This window comes from Oncorhynchus mykiss, chromosome 17, assembly GCF_057628025.1.
Source record: "Oncorhynchus mykiss isolate SJ-2025 chromosome 17, ASM5762802v1, whole genome shotgun sequence".
NCBI lineage: Eukaryota > Metazoa > Chordata > Actinopteri > Salmoniformes > Salmonidae > Oncorhynchus > Oncorhynchus mykiss.
The window spans coordinates 36,463,130-36,479,214 of record NC_143038.1 but is presented as its reverse complement, the minus strand read 5'-3'; the positions used below and the strand labels follow the sequence as shown (position 1 = coordinate 36,479,214).

The following is a 16,085-nucleotide window of genomic DNA, read 5'->3' as shown; positions in this document are numbered from 1 at the left end:
CAGTCAGGGTGTGGCCCAGAAGTTAATTGACAGCATGCCAGGGCGGATTGCAGAGGTGTTGAAAAAGAAGGGTCAACACTGCAAATATTGACTCTTTGCATCAACTTCATGTAATTGTCAATAAAAGCCCTTGACACTTATGAAATGCTTTTAATTATACTTCAGTATTCCATAGAAACATCTGACAAAAATATCTAAAGACACTGAAGCAGCAGACTTTGTGAAAAGTAATATTTGTGTCATTCTCAAAACTTTTGGCCACGAATGTACAATGTGGAGGAACATATTGCCTGTAGCCTACTGTACAATGTGGAGGAACATATTGCCTGTAGCCTACTGTACAGTGTGGAGGAACATATTGCCTGCAGCCTACTGTACAATGTGGAGGAACAGATTGCCTGTAGCCTACTGTACAATGTGGAGGAACATATTGCCTGTAGCCTACTGTACAATGTGGAGGAACATATTGCCTGTAGCCTACTGTACAATGTGGAGGAACATATCGCCTGTAGCCTAGGATTTAGGATATGTTATCGACATATGGCATTACACAAACAAAATCTAGCTCTCTTATTTTGCCAGATCGAAAGAAATAGCCACAAATTCATTCAGATACGGAGGAAGACAATAGCTAGCTACAGCAAGCTAACGTTAGCAGCTGCCTCTTCAACAAGAAGCAACTGTGACAACATTGATTTTAAGATTAAAAAAATATATATACTTCTCCGTTGAGCAAAATCCTCAATCCACCCCTCCAAAGAAAGCATGGCTCTTGGGCTCCCCCCCTCCCCAAAATGCCACCACATCCATGATCAGATCTACACTGAAGTGTTGCATTTCAGTTTGGCCCGCATAGAAAAATCCACCGGAACCTGGCCAAATTACCATAAAGCACAGACCCCACAAACATCTTGAAAACCTTCTCTATACAGTAACCTCCGTCGCAGCCCAAACGACTCTTTCCCATAGGCTTGTACTATCTATAGCAGGCTATCCCAAACTCTGTCCTCGGGCCCCCTCTGGGTGCACGTTTAGTTTTTTGCCCTACACAGCTGATTCAAATAATCTAATCTTGACGATGGGTTGATTATTTGAATCAGCTGTGTAGTGCTAGGGCAAGAACCAAAACTTGCACCCAGGGTGGTGCAGGCTTTTAAATCCCCTCTGACACCAGGTTGACTATTACGCACCAAACCAGGGCTGTTTAATGTCTTTGTACTGTATGTCCAACACTTTGTTATACACACATGTATTGACATATCCACATATTATTTCCTCGAGTGTACAGTACATATTTGAAGAGCTCCGGACAAGATATGTCCATAAACTTGCAGCAGGAGGACAAATCCTTTGTTCTGTATTGGTTAGGGGGATGGAAAGTATTGACTGTGTTCTGCGATGTTTTATGGCATTCACAGATGGTCTCTTATGAATCTGTAATTCATTTTTCTGTGTGTCTATGATTCCAGCCGATCTTTAATGTGTAGTCATTACTGCACTCTGTAGGTAATCAGTCAAAGCGATCCATGTCAGCAAATTCAGCCCATTGAAATGTTCCACACTCCTCGGGCCAGTTGAGCGGAACAGCAGCCCGTTCATGTCCTTTACTTCAGGGACACCCCTTCCACCCAACACACACGCAAACACACATAAACACACGCGCGCAACCACCCCTGCTCATGCCTTACCGAAGACTATATCTCTCTCTCTTGCTCCCTCTCTCTCTGTGTCTAGCTGGAGGCATTCTACTCCATCTTCACCACGGAGCAGCAGGACCATGTGAAGTCGGTAGAATACCTGAGAAACAACTACAGACCCCTTCAGGACCTGGACAACCGGGAGGTGTTGAAGTCTGCCGTTAAAGATGCCTGGCAGAGGGACCAGACCGACAACCTGGGACTGGGTACAGATGGCACCACGGACGCATCCAGAGGTACCACACTACACAGTCTCTTCTAGTCAGTCAGTCAGTGAGTCAGAGACGCCTGATTGACAGCCTGGGGACGGACACCCACTGCACTACGGACTCATCCGGAGGGACCACACTACATCTGATCTGACCTTACGCTGACTCTCACTCTGTCACTCAGTCCCTTTCCATACATGTATTAACTCATACTCACTCACTCATACAGACTTTCAGTTATGTATTGCCTTTCTCTCTCTTTTTTTCTCTCTTTATTTTCCATCACAAACGTTGTGAGTTGAGGCGCCGCTAAAACCGCTTGAGTCCGTCCATCCAGAAAGGCTCCTGCCTCTTTAAACGTGGGCTCTCTCTTTGTTTTGAGTGTGGCTCGGTGAGAGAATTGATCAGGTGCGCTTGTGATGAAGTGGGAGCTAGCGCTGTAATGGGCTGCAGCAGTATTCATCATTAATATGCACACTAAAAATAAAGCCATACATATTAAGTTGTGAAATTGCTTTTGTGGCAATTATGTCAGTTGAGGGGATGGGTGGAACAAGTCCTGGACCAACAAACGTCTCTCTCTCTCTCTCTCTCTCTCTCTCTCTCTCTCTCTCTCTCTCTCTCTCTCTTTATATTATTAATGTATCTCTCATTTCTCTCTCCTCCCTCACACTCTCCCTCATTTCTATCTTGTTTTCTCTCCCTTCTCTTCCTCTCATCTTTCTATCGCCATTTTCTCCTCCATTTGTCCCATTTTCTCTCTCCTCACTCTCATAAGACGACTCTGAACACAGGGTTTAGTATGAGGGAGCTGCTCTCCTCTGCGTTTAACTCCTCTCCTCCTCTCCTTTCTTCCTCTCTTCTCTCCTCTCCTCTGCTCTGAATGTGGAGAGATGTGTGTCTGTGCCCTCTTTTCTGGCTTGCGGATTATACGGTGAATGATGATTATGGTGGTGATGAGGGTCATAATGCCCTCAACTGGTGAATGACATGTGTAGTGTCGAGCTCTCGAAGCAGTAACCGAGGACTTCCATTAGGCATCAGTCACAGTGTGTTTCTCAACCTAACCATCTCTTTTTCATCCTCCCCACCTCTACTCGCTATGCCTTCTCCTTCCCTTCTCTTTCCCTTCATGCCTCTCTCTCTCTCTCTCACCCCCCTCACACCCCATCTCAATTTCATATATTATACATCATATGTTCCCAGTGATTTAGAAAGTTTGCTTACAAAATAGTTGCGACATTTACCTGCTATGGTGCTTTTCCATTAAACTGCATTTCCATTGGTCTGATAAAACCAGCTGGACATAATGGCGTCACACCTAAAAAAAAACTAAAAAAACAATAACTTAGGCAAATTGACAGCATCCTGTATGGCTGCTCCCACTTATCTGTTTCATATCTCAGGAAGCCTGCAAAAGCCAGCACGGATAGAATACAAGAAGTGACTAATATTTTCCATATTCTAATGATATCATCACGGACCGTGCCACGGTGAAACATGCACTCCTGTAGACCTGAAATAATTGTATGGTGAAACTTCCACCCAGCCATACTATGGCCTACAGCACCACCTTGAGGTTATGTATAGTACTGCTCAAGGATTCCTTCATACACAGGAAATGGCAATGGTTATAGAATAGACAGCTTGCCTTACCATCAGTGTAATAGTGGCTCCCCTTGAGTGATTCTGAATGTGTGTACTACTTCCTTTGAATCTGTATTTATGCCTCTATTGGTTTCACTGTTGCAGCCATTGAAAACCAAGCCTTGTTTTATCCAACTTGTACCGCTCAGAAAATGTGTCATGATGTTCAATTTCTCATGTAAACAAAGTGATATGGTTGTATTGCAGCCAGATAAGTAGTTATGGCTCTTGTGGCTTGGGAAGCCTCCTCATGAAAAGGAAAAGATGAATGAGGAGGCTGTCTATAGATGTGTGTTGTCCTCCTCCAGTCTACAGCCACGGGTCTCTCCATCCATCTCTTTATTCCTCCACCCATCCATCTCTCCATTCCTCCATCTCTCCATGGCTCCAACCTATCTATCTATCTATCTATCTATCTATCTATCTATCTATCTATCTATCTATCTATCTATCTATCTATCTATCTATACCCCTCCATCTCACTATCCCTCCTTCTTCCATCCCTCCTTCTTCCATCCCTCCTCCTTCCATCCCTCCATCCAGTACCCCAGAGACTGGTTGGTTGGACTATGCCAGAGCCCTGTGTGTTAAGGCCTGGGGCTAGTGTCTTTATAAGCTTATGTGTTATTTCAGTCTGTTTGAAGCAACTCCTCAGGAAACCAACAGCTGGATGAGTCAGCAGTCAGACAGTAATAAAATATTGAGCTACTCCTCAGGCTGCCTGCCTGCAACCCACGCACGCAACACACACACGCATGCATACAAACGCATGCACACAAACACACACACAACCCTAACCATGAACCTAACCACTAACCCATTTCCTTAACCCTAATTAGAACCCTAACTCTAATTGTAACCCTAAACCTAGCCCTTAAGGTTAAAATAGCAGTGGTGTAAAGTACTTAAGTAAAAATACTTTAAAGTACTACATAAGTCGTTTTTTTGGTGTATCTGTACTTTACTTTACCATTTATATTTTTGACATCTTTTTATTTTTATTTCACTACATTCCTAAAGAAAATAATGTACTTTCTACTCCATACATTTTCTCTGACACCCAAAAGTACTTTGTTACATTTTGAAGGATTAGCAGGACAGGAAAATTTTTCAATTCACACACTGGTCATCCCTACTGCATCTGATCTGTTGGATTCACTAAACACAAATGCTTTGTTTGTAAATTACAGGTGTGTTCGTCAATTCAATATGGCGCTCCGAGAATTCGTGAATTCAGAGCGTTGTCAGATTTTTCATTCGTATCGCTCTCGGAGCGTTCAGAGCGCACACTGGATGCTCTGGCCAAGGAGTAGGGTTGATTCAAGCGTTCTGACCTGACAACAGTAGTCAAGCACCGAAGCTATCATTGGCTAACTTGCTAGCTACTTCCAGACACAAATGAGGGAACACCTCACTCTGACCGTTTTACTCTGAGTTGGTTATTTTCAATTTCATGTTATCCAGACTGTAACTGTGCTGCTGACAACAATTTAATTACACTTTTTTGCAGATGTTTACTGACACCGGCCGTATTCAAGGAGTGTTGAGTGTTGATAAATTAATCTGTTATTCTGCCCTCTGGCACACTCAGACGAGAGGGCTCTGAAATCGGAGTATATAGACAGAGCGAATTTACGAACGCACCCTATGTCTGAGTGTTGGAGTGTGCCCCTGGCTATCCATAAATTTAAAAACAAGAAAATTGTGCCATCTGGTTTGCTTAATATAATGAATTTGAAATGATTCTACTTTTACTTTTGATACTAAAGTATATTTTTCCAATTACATTTACTTTTGATACTTAAGTATATTTAAAACCATATACTTTTAGACTTTTACTCAAGAAGTATTTTAATGGGTGACTTTCACTTGTACTTTTTCCACCACTGTCCTTTGTCCTCATGGGGATGTGGGAAATTCCATGTTTTACTATCCTTGTGGGGCCTTTTTGGGATTTTAGGTCCCGATAAAGAGATAAAAACCACACACACACACACACACACACACACACACACACACACACACACACACACACACACACACACCGCTTGCCAGCATCAGCTCGGACTGCTATGATGTGAACACAGCCAGCAGTCCGCCGCTCCGAGCAAGGCCTTCTATTTTTACCTGTTTGTTTGTCGGTGTCACCATTGCTTCATTTGTAAGAAAAACAAGCCCCGCAAGGCTCGCTCTCTCTCTCTCTCCCTCCCCTCTTCTTTTATCTCTCTCAATTCTATCTTCTTATATATATATCTCTCCCTCCCCTCTTCTTTTATCTCTCTCTCTCCCCTCTTCTTTTATCTCTCTCTCTTCTATCCTCTTCTTATATATATATCTCTCTCTCCCCTCTTCTTACATCTCTCTCTCTCCCCTCTTCTTTTATCTCTCTCTCTTCTATCCACTTCTTATATATATACAGTGCCTTGCGAAAGTATTCGGCCCCCTTGAACTTTGCAACCTTTTGCCACATTTCAGGCTTCAAACATAAAGATATAAAACTGTATTTTTTTGTGAAGAATCAACAACAAGTGGGACACAATCATGAAGTGGAACGACATTTATTGGATATTTCAAACTATTTTAACAAATCAAAAACTGAAAAATTGGGCGTGCAAAATTATTCAGCCCCTTAAGTTAATACTTTGTAGCGCCACCTTTAGCTGCGATTACAGCTGTAAGTCGCTTGGGGTATGTCTCTATCAGTTTTGCACATCGAGAGACTGAAATTTTTTCCCATTCCTCCTTGCAAAACAGCTCGAGCTCAGTGAGGTTGGATGGAGAGCATTTGTGAACAGCAGTTTTCAGTTCTTTCCACAGATTCTCGATTGGATTCAGGTCTGGACATTGACTTGGCCATTCTAACACCTGGATATGTTTATTTTTGAACCATTCCATTGTAGATTTTGCTTTATGTTTTGGATCATTGTCTTGTTGGAAGACAAATCTCCGTCCCAGTCTCAGGTCTTTTGCAGACTCCATCAGGTTTTCTTCCAGAATGGTCCTGTATTTGGCTCCATCCATCTTCCCATCAATTTTAACCATCTTCCCTGTCCCTGCTGAAGAAAAGCAGGCCCAAACCATGATGCTGCCACCACCATGTTTGACAGTGGGGATGGTGTGTTCAGCTGTGTTGCTTTTACGCCAAACATAACGTTTTGCATTGTTGCCAAAAAGTTCAATTTTGGTTTCATCTGACCAGAGCACCTTCTTCCACATGTTTGGTGTGTCTCCCAGGTGGCTTGTGGAAAACTTTAAACTACACTTTTTATGGATATCTTTAAGAAATGGCTTTCTTCTTGCCACTCTTCCATAAAGGCCAGATTTGTGCAATATACGACTTATTGTTGTCCTATGGACAGAGTCTCTCACCTCAGCTGTAGATCTCTGCAGTTCATCCAGAGTGATCATGGGCCTCTTGGCTGCATCTCTGATCAGTCTTCTCCTTGTATGAGCTGAAAGTTTAGAGGAACGGCCAGGTCTTGGTAGATTTGCAGTGGTCTGATACTCCTTCCATTTCAATATTATCGCTTGCACAGTGCTCCTTGGGATGTTTAAAGCTTGGGAAATCTCTTTGTATCCAAATCCGGCTTTAAACTTCTTCACACCAGTATCTCGGACCTGCCTGGTGTGTTCCTTGTTCTTCATGATGCTCTCTGCGCTTTTAACGGACCTCTGAGACTATCACAGTGCAGGTGCATTCATACAGAGACTTGATTACACACAGGTGGATTGTATTTATCATCATTAGTCATTTAGGTCAACATTGGATCATTCAGAGATCCTCACTGAACTTCTGGAGAGAGTTTGCTGCACTGAAAGTAAAGGGGCTGAATAATTTTGCACGCCCAATTTTTCAGTTTTTGATTTGTTAAACAAGTTTGAAATATCCAATAAATGTCGTTCCACTTCATGATTGTGCCCCACTTGTTGTTGATTCTTCACAAAAAAATACAGTTTTATATCTTTATGTTTGAAGCCTGAAATGTGGCAAAAGTTCGCAAAGTTCAAGGGGGCCGAATACTTTCGCAAGGCACTGTATAAATCTCTCTCTCCCCTCTTCTTATCTCTCTCTCTCTCTCCCCACTTCTTTTATCTGTCTCTCTCTCTTCTATCCTCTTCTTATATATCCCTCTCTCTCCACTCTTCTTTTATCTCTCTCTCTCTCTCTCTCTCTCTCTCTCTCTCTCTCTCTCTCCCCTCTTCTTATATCTCTCTCTCTCTCTCTCCCCCCTCTTCTTCTCTCTCTCTCTCTCTCTCTCTCTCTCCCCTCTTCTTATATCTCTCTCTCTCTCTCTCCCCTCTTCATATCTCTCTCTCCACTCTTCATATCTCTCTCTCCCTCTCTCCCCTCTTCTTATATGTCTCTCTCTCTCCCCTCTTCTTATATGTCTCTCTCCCCTCTTCATATCTCTCTCTCCCTCTCTCCCCTCTTCTTATATCTCTCTCTTCTATTCTCTTCCACCCAGGGTGGTTTTTATGTGACTTATGACTCATTTGCTTACCTACCTATCTCCTCTCTCCTCTCTCAATCCATCCCTCTCCTCATTCTTCCCCCCTCCATCCCTCTCCCTTCCTCACCAGTCTGTAGCAGTGCCCCGGTCAACATGAAGATCCAGCCGCTGAATGGCACTGCCCTGGTGGTGAGCTGGCAGCGCCCGCTAGTGGTTTACCACCCGCCTATCACCAGCTTCATGGTCTCCTACAGCTGGGTGAAGAGTGATGTGGCCTACGAGAAGACCTTCACCAAGACTGGGGACCAGAACATGGTGAGACACAGATAGACAACACTGTTGCAGTTTACAAGAAAACAAGAGTTTTCCCCCGGTAAGAAACTATTCAGCTGCCATACTCAGGACCAGGAGTTTTCACTAATCTTGTGATCTGACCAGGAGCAACTCCGTGTCCAAGTTATACCCCATAGTTAGGTCCTGGTCAGTTCAGGTCGACCACAAAAAAACGAGTGCGTCTGTCAGTCTGTCACAGTCACCTAGAAATAGACACTCCAAGCCTGTCTCACACACACTGCACTGATGACTCCCACTGTGATGTGTCTGTTGGTGGGCTCAGCTCCCTCCAGTGTCAGTGAGAGGTGAGAGTCTGATACGGTGACTATAATCTGTGAACTGGGTGAAGTCATGTTTTTTATATTTAAAGACATCATGGCAGTCTGCTTGTTGATATATTTCCTGCCCTCACATTAGTTACTTGGATGTGTTGATTATTTAGACGTGCCAAATGGAGACTAAAGCGCCCAACTCTGATGTCTTTCATCCTCTAAAAATACATTTTGAGATGAGGCCAGACAGAGGAGGCTTTGAACGATCATTTCATTTAAATAAACATACACAGCAGGAGAGACGCTGTCTGAAGAGAGACGATGCAGAGACATTTCCTTGACATCAATCTCTCTTTGGCTACACTCAATCACCACCATCTCTCTCTCTCTCTCTCTTCCTTTGCCAAGTCCCTCCTTCTCCTCCCTCTCGTCAGCCCCCTCTTTCTATTCTCTGCCCACTTCATTTTCATTTTTATTTTCAATCTCCGTACCCGGACCCCCTTATCAGGGTCACATCAGGGACCCGCAGGCTTCCTGCAATCACAATTGAATCAATTGAAAACCACTCAAGCCCTTAGTTTCACTTCCCCCTTCTCTCATCTCCCCTTCGGCCAATGCAATAACCTTCCATTCTGGAGACCATCTCTAATAGAATTAACTTTAACCAGAATGGCTTCTGCTGCATCAGACAGTGAGGGATCGGTACGTTTCAGTTTCAGGCTTTTATTAGTCGTATGTGCGGGAAACGCATGGTATACATCGTCCAACGAAGTGCTTCCTTCTCCACAACGCAACAACATTAAGAAATAATAGAAGGTAAGAATACGTACATTAAGTAAATAAGTATAAATAAGTAAATAAGTATAATACAGGAAGGCACAATTTATTGTCCAATTTTTACATGTGTATTGGGGAAAGGGGGTCAAGTATATAAACTGAGCGGTATAATTAGAGTCTGGTAGCAGCGGTTGTGATGTGTGTGTGTGTAGCATGAATGTGTGTGTGTGTGTGTGTGTGTGTGTGTGTGTGTGCGCGCGCGTGTGCAAGCGTGCACGTGCGCATGAGTGCATGTGTGCTAAGGTTCAGAGAATCAGAGCAGGTGGTCAGTCCCGTTCAAGTGTTCAGCAGTCTAAAGGCTTGTGGATAGAAACTGTCTCTGAGCCTGTTGGTATCAGACCTCATGCTCCGATACCGTCTGCTCGACTGTAAGGTTGTGAACAGCTTGTGGCTGGGGTGTGGGTTCCTTGATGATGCTGTTTCGAGTAGATGTCCTTGATGGTTGGGAGCACGGTCCCAGTGAGGTACTGGGCCGTCTTCACCACCCGCTGGAGGGCCTTGCGGTCTTAAGGACACAGTGAGGGGTACGTGAAGACACAAAGAGGGGTAGGGGTTAGGTGAGGATAAAGTAGATGCCATAGATCCCTAACATGGCTGTGAGCTGCCGGTATTGACACTCACGGACTGTAAATCATTTGTGAATTGTTTCCTTAGGCCTTTGATGTACTGTAGTGTGGCTAGCCCATATCTACAGGTCTCAGTGGCAGTCTGTCTTCTTGACTCTCGCTCTCTCTCTCTCGCTGTGATCAATTTACAGAAGGCGGTGATAACCCACGTGTCTCCAGACATCCTGTATCTGTTCAGAGTCCAGGCGGTGTGCCAGAGAGACCTACGCAGTGACTTCAGCCAGACACTGCTCTTCAGAGGTAATCACACCACACACCATACCACAGCGTATACAGTACAGCCCTATGAATGGAGTCACATAATCCTAACCTCCAAATAATCTTGACCTTCAAAATGAGAGTTACTTTAATACTAACAGCAGACACTTGTCTTTGTTTCAAATGCATGTCTAACGTTTTCCTCTGTTTGCTATTCCAGCTAACACCACCAGGATATTTGAGGGAACACGGATAGTGAAAACTGGAATGGTGAGAGAAGTGGACATCATTTGTGTTGTCCAGACGATGGCGACATAGTAATTTATTTTGTGATGTGCCAGCATGATTTGATATGATGTGATACTGACTATCTCTCTCTCTCGCTCTCTCACTCTCTGTCTCCCTCTCTCTCTGTGTGTCTCTGTCTCTCACACTCTCTGTGTCTCTTCCTCCCTCCCCCAGCCCACTGTCTCCCCGGCCTCCTCGGCAGACATGGCTCCCATAAGCTCCGGATCCTCTACCTGGACCTCCTCTGGCCTCCCCTTCTCCTTCGTCTCTATGGCTACAGGGGGCATGGGCCCCTCGTCCAGCGGCAGTCAGGCCACGGTAGCATCGGTGGTAACCAGCACCCTTCTGGCCGGCCTGGGCTTCAGCGGAGGGGTCATCTCCTCCCTGCCTGGCTCTCTCTGGCCCACCCAGGCCCCTGCAGCCAGCCCTGGGTCTAAACCCGGCCCGGGTCCCAGCCGCCAGCCTGCCCAGCCCCAGGCCTCCACCGAGCCCCCCACAGCCCCTCAGGGTGGTTCTGACACGGACACCCCCACAGAGGAGAAGGAGGCGGGGGTGGACAGGGAGAACGAGGCGGAGGAGGGAGAGGGAGAGGAGGATGAAGGGGAAGACGACAGGAGGAGGAAGAAGAATAACAAGACAACGCCTGATGAGGTGGAGATGCATCTAAATGACACTGTGGTCAAAGAGCCCATTTCCGCCCTCACCCCCACAGCCACAGCCAAAGAGAAAGGACAGGGGCAGGGAGAGCCTGTTGCTAACAGCACCACAGTGCCAATAAGTGGAGGAGAGGACCAACTGGTCAGAGTGGACAGTAACACAGGGCCCACTGTGGAGCCAAAGAATGACACAGAAGAGAGAGAGATACAGATTCCCCAGAGCCCAACACGCTCCCCAAAGACTAGCGGGGAAGAGAAGAGCCTTTGGCCTTTCTCTGTCCACACTGGTGAGTAGAACTCTCTGTATAGCCCAATCTTTGGAACAAGGGGCAGATTTAAGCAATAAGACCCAAGGGGGAGTGGTATATGGCCAATATACCACTGCTAAGGGCAGTTATTTGCACGATGCAAAGCAGAGTGCCTGGAATACAGCTCTTAGCCGTGGTATATTGAAAATATATCACCAACCCCTGAGGTGACTTATTGCTATTATAAACTGGTTACCAATGTAATTAGAGCAGTAAAAAGACATGTTTTGTCATACCCATGCTATACGGTCTGATATACCATGGCTGTCAGCCAATCAGCATTCAGAGCTCGAACCACCAAGTTTATAATCCTCTTTTTAGCACTTGAGATATTCTTCACCATATTTAGACCTGTATAATGTCATTTTAGTTTTCTGGATCCCACTTCTCCCTTCTGCAGCTTGTCATATTAAACTGTCTGTGTTATTATAGATGTGCATATCAACAGTAAATATGAGACAGGCAGGGGCACATTTGAAACATTAGCCTTGGAATCAGCTCCTGCTTCAGTATGTGGCAATGCTACATTATAGCCAGAGATAAATAGCTCAATTTCTGAGTGCTACCATAATACCACCTAGAGAGCCCTAGAGAAAGTAATGGAACTATTCTACAGCCTGAGGGGCCATTACCTAGCCTGGGGGCCATTAGTTTGGGACATTCTCTGAGGCATATTTTAGGAACAAACTGCCTGCTTGCCTGACTTCCTGCCAGGGAGAAAACAGAGAACGTAGTAACCAGAGTATTTGTTTTATGAATAACAATGTGTTTGTGGATGCTCCATCATCCATTTCCTTATTCCTTCTGAATTAACGGATCCATTTAGTTGAGTCGTGCCCCCGGCCTGAGGGTAAACCTAGTCACTTACCCTCCTGATGAGTCCGACTCACTCAAATTGTCTGTAAATGTATAAATATAGATTATATATTTTTTAAAGTAGAGCTGAACTCATTTTTTGTTCTCAAGTGGAACTGGTTGTTTGATGGCTGAGGTATCCCGGAGTGGCCCAAATAGTCGGAATAATCTCAGGTGGATTTGTGTTTTTGTGTGAAAGTGTTTGTTTTGTTTTGTGTGTTATAGTGTTATTTATGTATTGAATTGGCATGTGTGTTAAAGCTAAAATCCTTAATTGCTACAACCATTTTTGGACTTAATTATGATTTTGGGATTTAACGATATATATATATATATATATATATATATATATATATATATATGTACCCATTGATTCTTGAAGAATATAATTTATAAATACGAGTTATTATTAAAAAAATGTTTTACTTTAAAACAGTCACAAAGATGAATGGCTGTATTGGGAGAAAACTGAGGATGGATCAACAACATTATAGTTACTCCACAATACTAACCTAAATGAAAAGAAGGAAGCCTCTAAAGAATACAAAATATTCCAAAACTCGGATCCTGTTTGCAAAAAGGCGCTAAAGTAAAACTGCAAAAAATGTGTCAAAGAAATGCACTTTATGTCCTGAATACCAAGTGTTATGTTTGGGGCAAATCCAACACAACACACCACTGAATACCACTCTTCATATTTTCAAGCATGGTGGTGGCTGCATTATGTTACGGGTATGCTTCTCAGTGGTAATTTTTTCTGATAAAAAAACCCGGAATAGAGCTAAACACAGGCAAAATCCTAGAGGAAAACCTGTTTCAGTCTGCTTCCCAACAGGTACTGGGAGACAAATTCACCTTTCATCAGAACAATAACCTTAAACACAAGGCCAAATATACACAGGAGTTACTTACCAAGATTCGAGAGCCATGCGTCCTCCAAAACACGGCCCTGCCAAGCCGCACTGCTTCTTCCTTGCTTAACCCGGAAGCCATCCGCACCAATGTGTCGGAGGAAATACCGTACAGCTGGCGATCGAGGTCAGCTTGCAGGTGCCCGGCCCGCCGCAATGGAGTCACTAGAGCGAGATGGGACAAGGAAATCCTGGCCAGCCAAACCCTCCCATGGCCCGGACGACTTAGACTGCTGTGTCACTCGGGAGGCCCATGCGCACCCATAACTACCAGGGCCAAGCACACACCGCATGAAACCAAACCACAAAACATAAATAAGAAACGCAAAACATCCCAGCCTCATCCCTGAATGGAGGACCTAAAACATTTTAGTTTACATTTGTGTATATATAATTATTCCAACACTCATCAATTCCCCTTCAGACAGCCACAGATTAACCCATCTTTCCCAATAAATCATCATTCTGCCATTTCCTCTCGCAATACACCCCTCCGTTCTCCCTTGGTGTCTCACTAGGGACTTGAACCTCCCTACCTGCAACATTTCTGCTGGAATGTCCTCCAAAATAAACATTTTTACCGAAGAGCACAAGGATTTTTCCTATTGACTGACATGTGGTCCTTCAAATACCTCATGAGTTTAGTTCTGTCATACCCCAACAGAACCCACAATATATGCTTGATGTACTCCAATGTTTGTCACCAAGGTAAGTGTAAACAAACACCCTCTAGCCTCAAAACATGGTAAAAACTATCATGTTGATATCATGGATGGTCAGTCCTTGCACCCATTGCTATGTCTAAGTATTTGAGAGTTATATTCTCCAGGCCAATCCCACAGCTTTTTACCAAAACAGAGGCGGGGTGTCCACTTTGTTTTTGTTTCGATTAAGGATTCAAGCTTTAAAGTGTTTTGTATGTAAATGTGTTGAAGTGTTTTGTTTGTAAGTCTCCATCTCCATCCCTCCACCACCACCCCTCCAGACAGGACCAGTGTGTCCAACATGACCCGCAGCCCTCACCCCGGGGTGGGCAGGATGGAGTGGATCCTCCCCCTGGTGGTGGTCTCTGCGCTCACTCTGCTCTGCCTCATCATGCTACTGGCTGTCCTGGTCTACTGGAGGTAAGATATTATATTATTACTGTGTGTGTGTGTGGGTGGGTGGGTGGGTGGGTGGGTGGTAGTGTCTCTCTTAACCAACCTTGCTTAATGAGCTCAGAAAAACTGTGTCTTTAACATTTGTCTGGTTTGCCACTATAAGACAATGAAAGCCTTCTCAGGGCAGAAGATTGAGTTGCACCATGTTGTCCTCCACTCCAATTGATCAGGGGTCCCTTTTATCTCCTCATCCCCACTGCTCTGCTCAGTCACAGCTGTCAATTAATTCCTCTACAACTCTGTCACAGAAACAGATAGCCCTCCTCTCTCTCCTTTACCTAATCACACTGGCCCCGGGGCCTAGTGGTCCTCACAGACACGCACTCCTGTTCGGAGTGGGGTGACCTGTCCTCTTGCGCACCGGGGACATCTACTTTCCTGGGCGCGTGCGCATCCGCACGCTTCTGGCCACCGGGAACCTACTTGGTGGAGGATGACTGCTTTTTTTTGGCAGCCCTCCCTCTCATCCTCCCTTTCTCCTCCCTCTATTCCTCATACCTCTCTCCTCCCCCTTCCCTATCACGCTCATCTCTGCAGGGGGGCCAGCCCACAGGGGCCATGGTGCCGGGAGGGGGCCCAGCTGTGTGTTCATCTGCAGTGTGATGCCAACCACACGCACACACACACACACACCACTTTCTTTCTCAACCCCAGTAATTACACAGGACAGGCTAACGACTGGCTACACGTGCTGCCTACTTCAGCCTAATACACTATACAGCACAATGGATCATTACTTGAGCTCCGTGTATTATGCTTGATTTATTTATACACCCGCTCTGCCTTGAGCTTCCATCATAGGCGCAAAAGCTTGGCCGGATTTTATGATTTTTTTTAACGATGGAAATGTAAGGTTGATGTGCTTTCTGAGTTCAATGTGTAACTATGGCTTCCTCTCACTGGTACTGGTGATGCCATTGTGAGAGTGCGTGAGAGAGCGAGCCAATGATGTGAATGTTGGAATGAGGAAAATAGAGGATGATCAGCTCCATGGAATAGTAATTAATACATCTGTGAGTGAGTGATAGATCTAGTGAATGAGTGCCGGGGTGGTATGTGATGGGAGAGGGAGAGTAGCAGGGGGAGTGTGTGGGATGTGACAGTGAAAGTCTGTCTGTCTCCTTCTCTGGGCTGTGGTGGTGACGAGAGCTGACACCTCCCAGACAATGGCTTTCTCCCCTGAGGGAACAGGATCTGATGAAAGACCAGCTCGACCCGTTCACTCTCTCCTTCCTCTCCTCTCATCCCTTTCACTCCCCCATCCCTGCTCTGTCAGAAGGGAAGGAGACCATGCAATGGAGGAGATTGAAATAGATTTTTCAGAACACTATAGCTATTCATAATTGGCGAAATGCCTACATGGTCGTCATTAGCTCAGCATCACTTTATATCTCTTTTTACTACAGCGAATATGATGTGATCACTGATTAGATTACATTTATTTCACCTCAACACTCGATTTGATGTTCGTATTCGTCTTTGTGATCTAAGTTGTGTGTCAAAAGACAGTATTTGCTATTAAAGGGGAGGGCTCCATCTGTTTGGCTTGAGGATATGGTCATAGTTGGAGGGATCTCACAGATGTTTCACAGAGGTTTAACGGGGTAAACAATACATCTATATTTAACTCCGGGAGG

General features: G+C 44.8%; 1 protein-coding gene across 2 annotated transcripts in view; it reads left to right on the top strand.

Annotated features, from left to right (window-relative positions):
- LOC110494079 (receptor-type tyrosine-protein phosphatase gamma) overlaps nt 1-16,085 on the top strand; it is a 278,030-nt gene that overhangs the window by 232,717 nt on the left and 29,228 nt on the right. For both annotated transcript variants that reach the window (XM_036950121.2, XM_090205441.1), the window contains exons 8-13: nt 1,735-1,933; nt 8,135-8,319; nt 10,204-10,312; nt 10,491-10,540; nt 10,733-11,501; nt 14,274-14,412. In XM_036950121.2, coding sequence (XP_036806016.1) covers nt 1,735-1,933; nt 8,135-8,319; nt 10,204-10,312; nt 10,491-10,540; nt 10,733-11,501; nt 14,274-14,412 — 1,451 coding nt within the window. The remainder of the gene's footprint in view (nt 1-1,734; nt 1,934-8,134; nt 8,320-10,203; nt 10,313-10,490; nt 10,541-10,732; nt 11,502-14,273; nt 14,413-16,085) is intronic.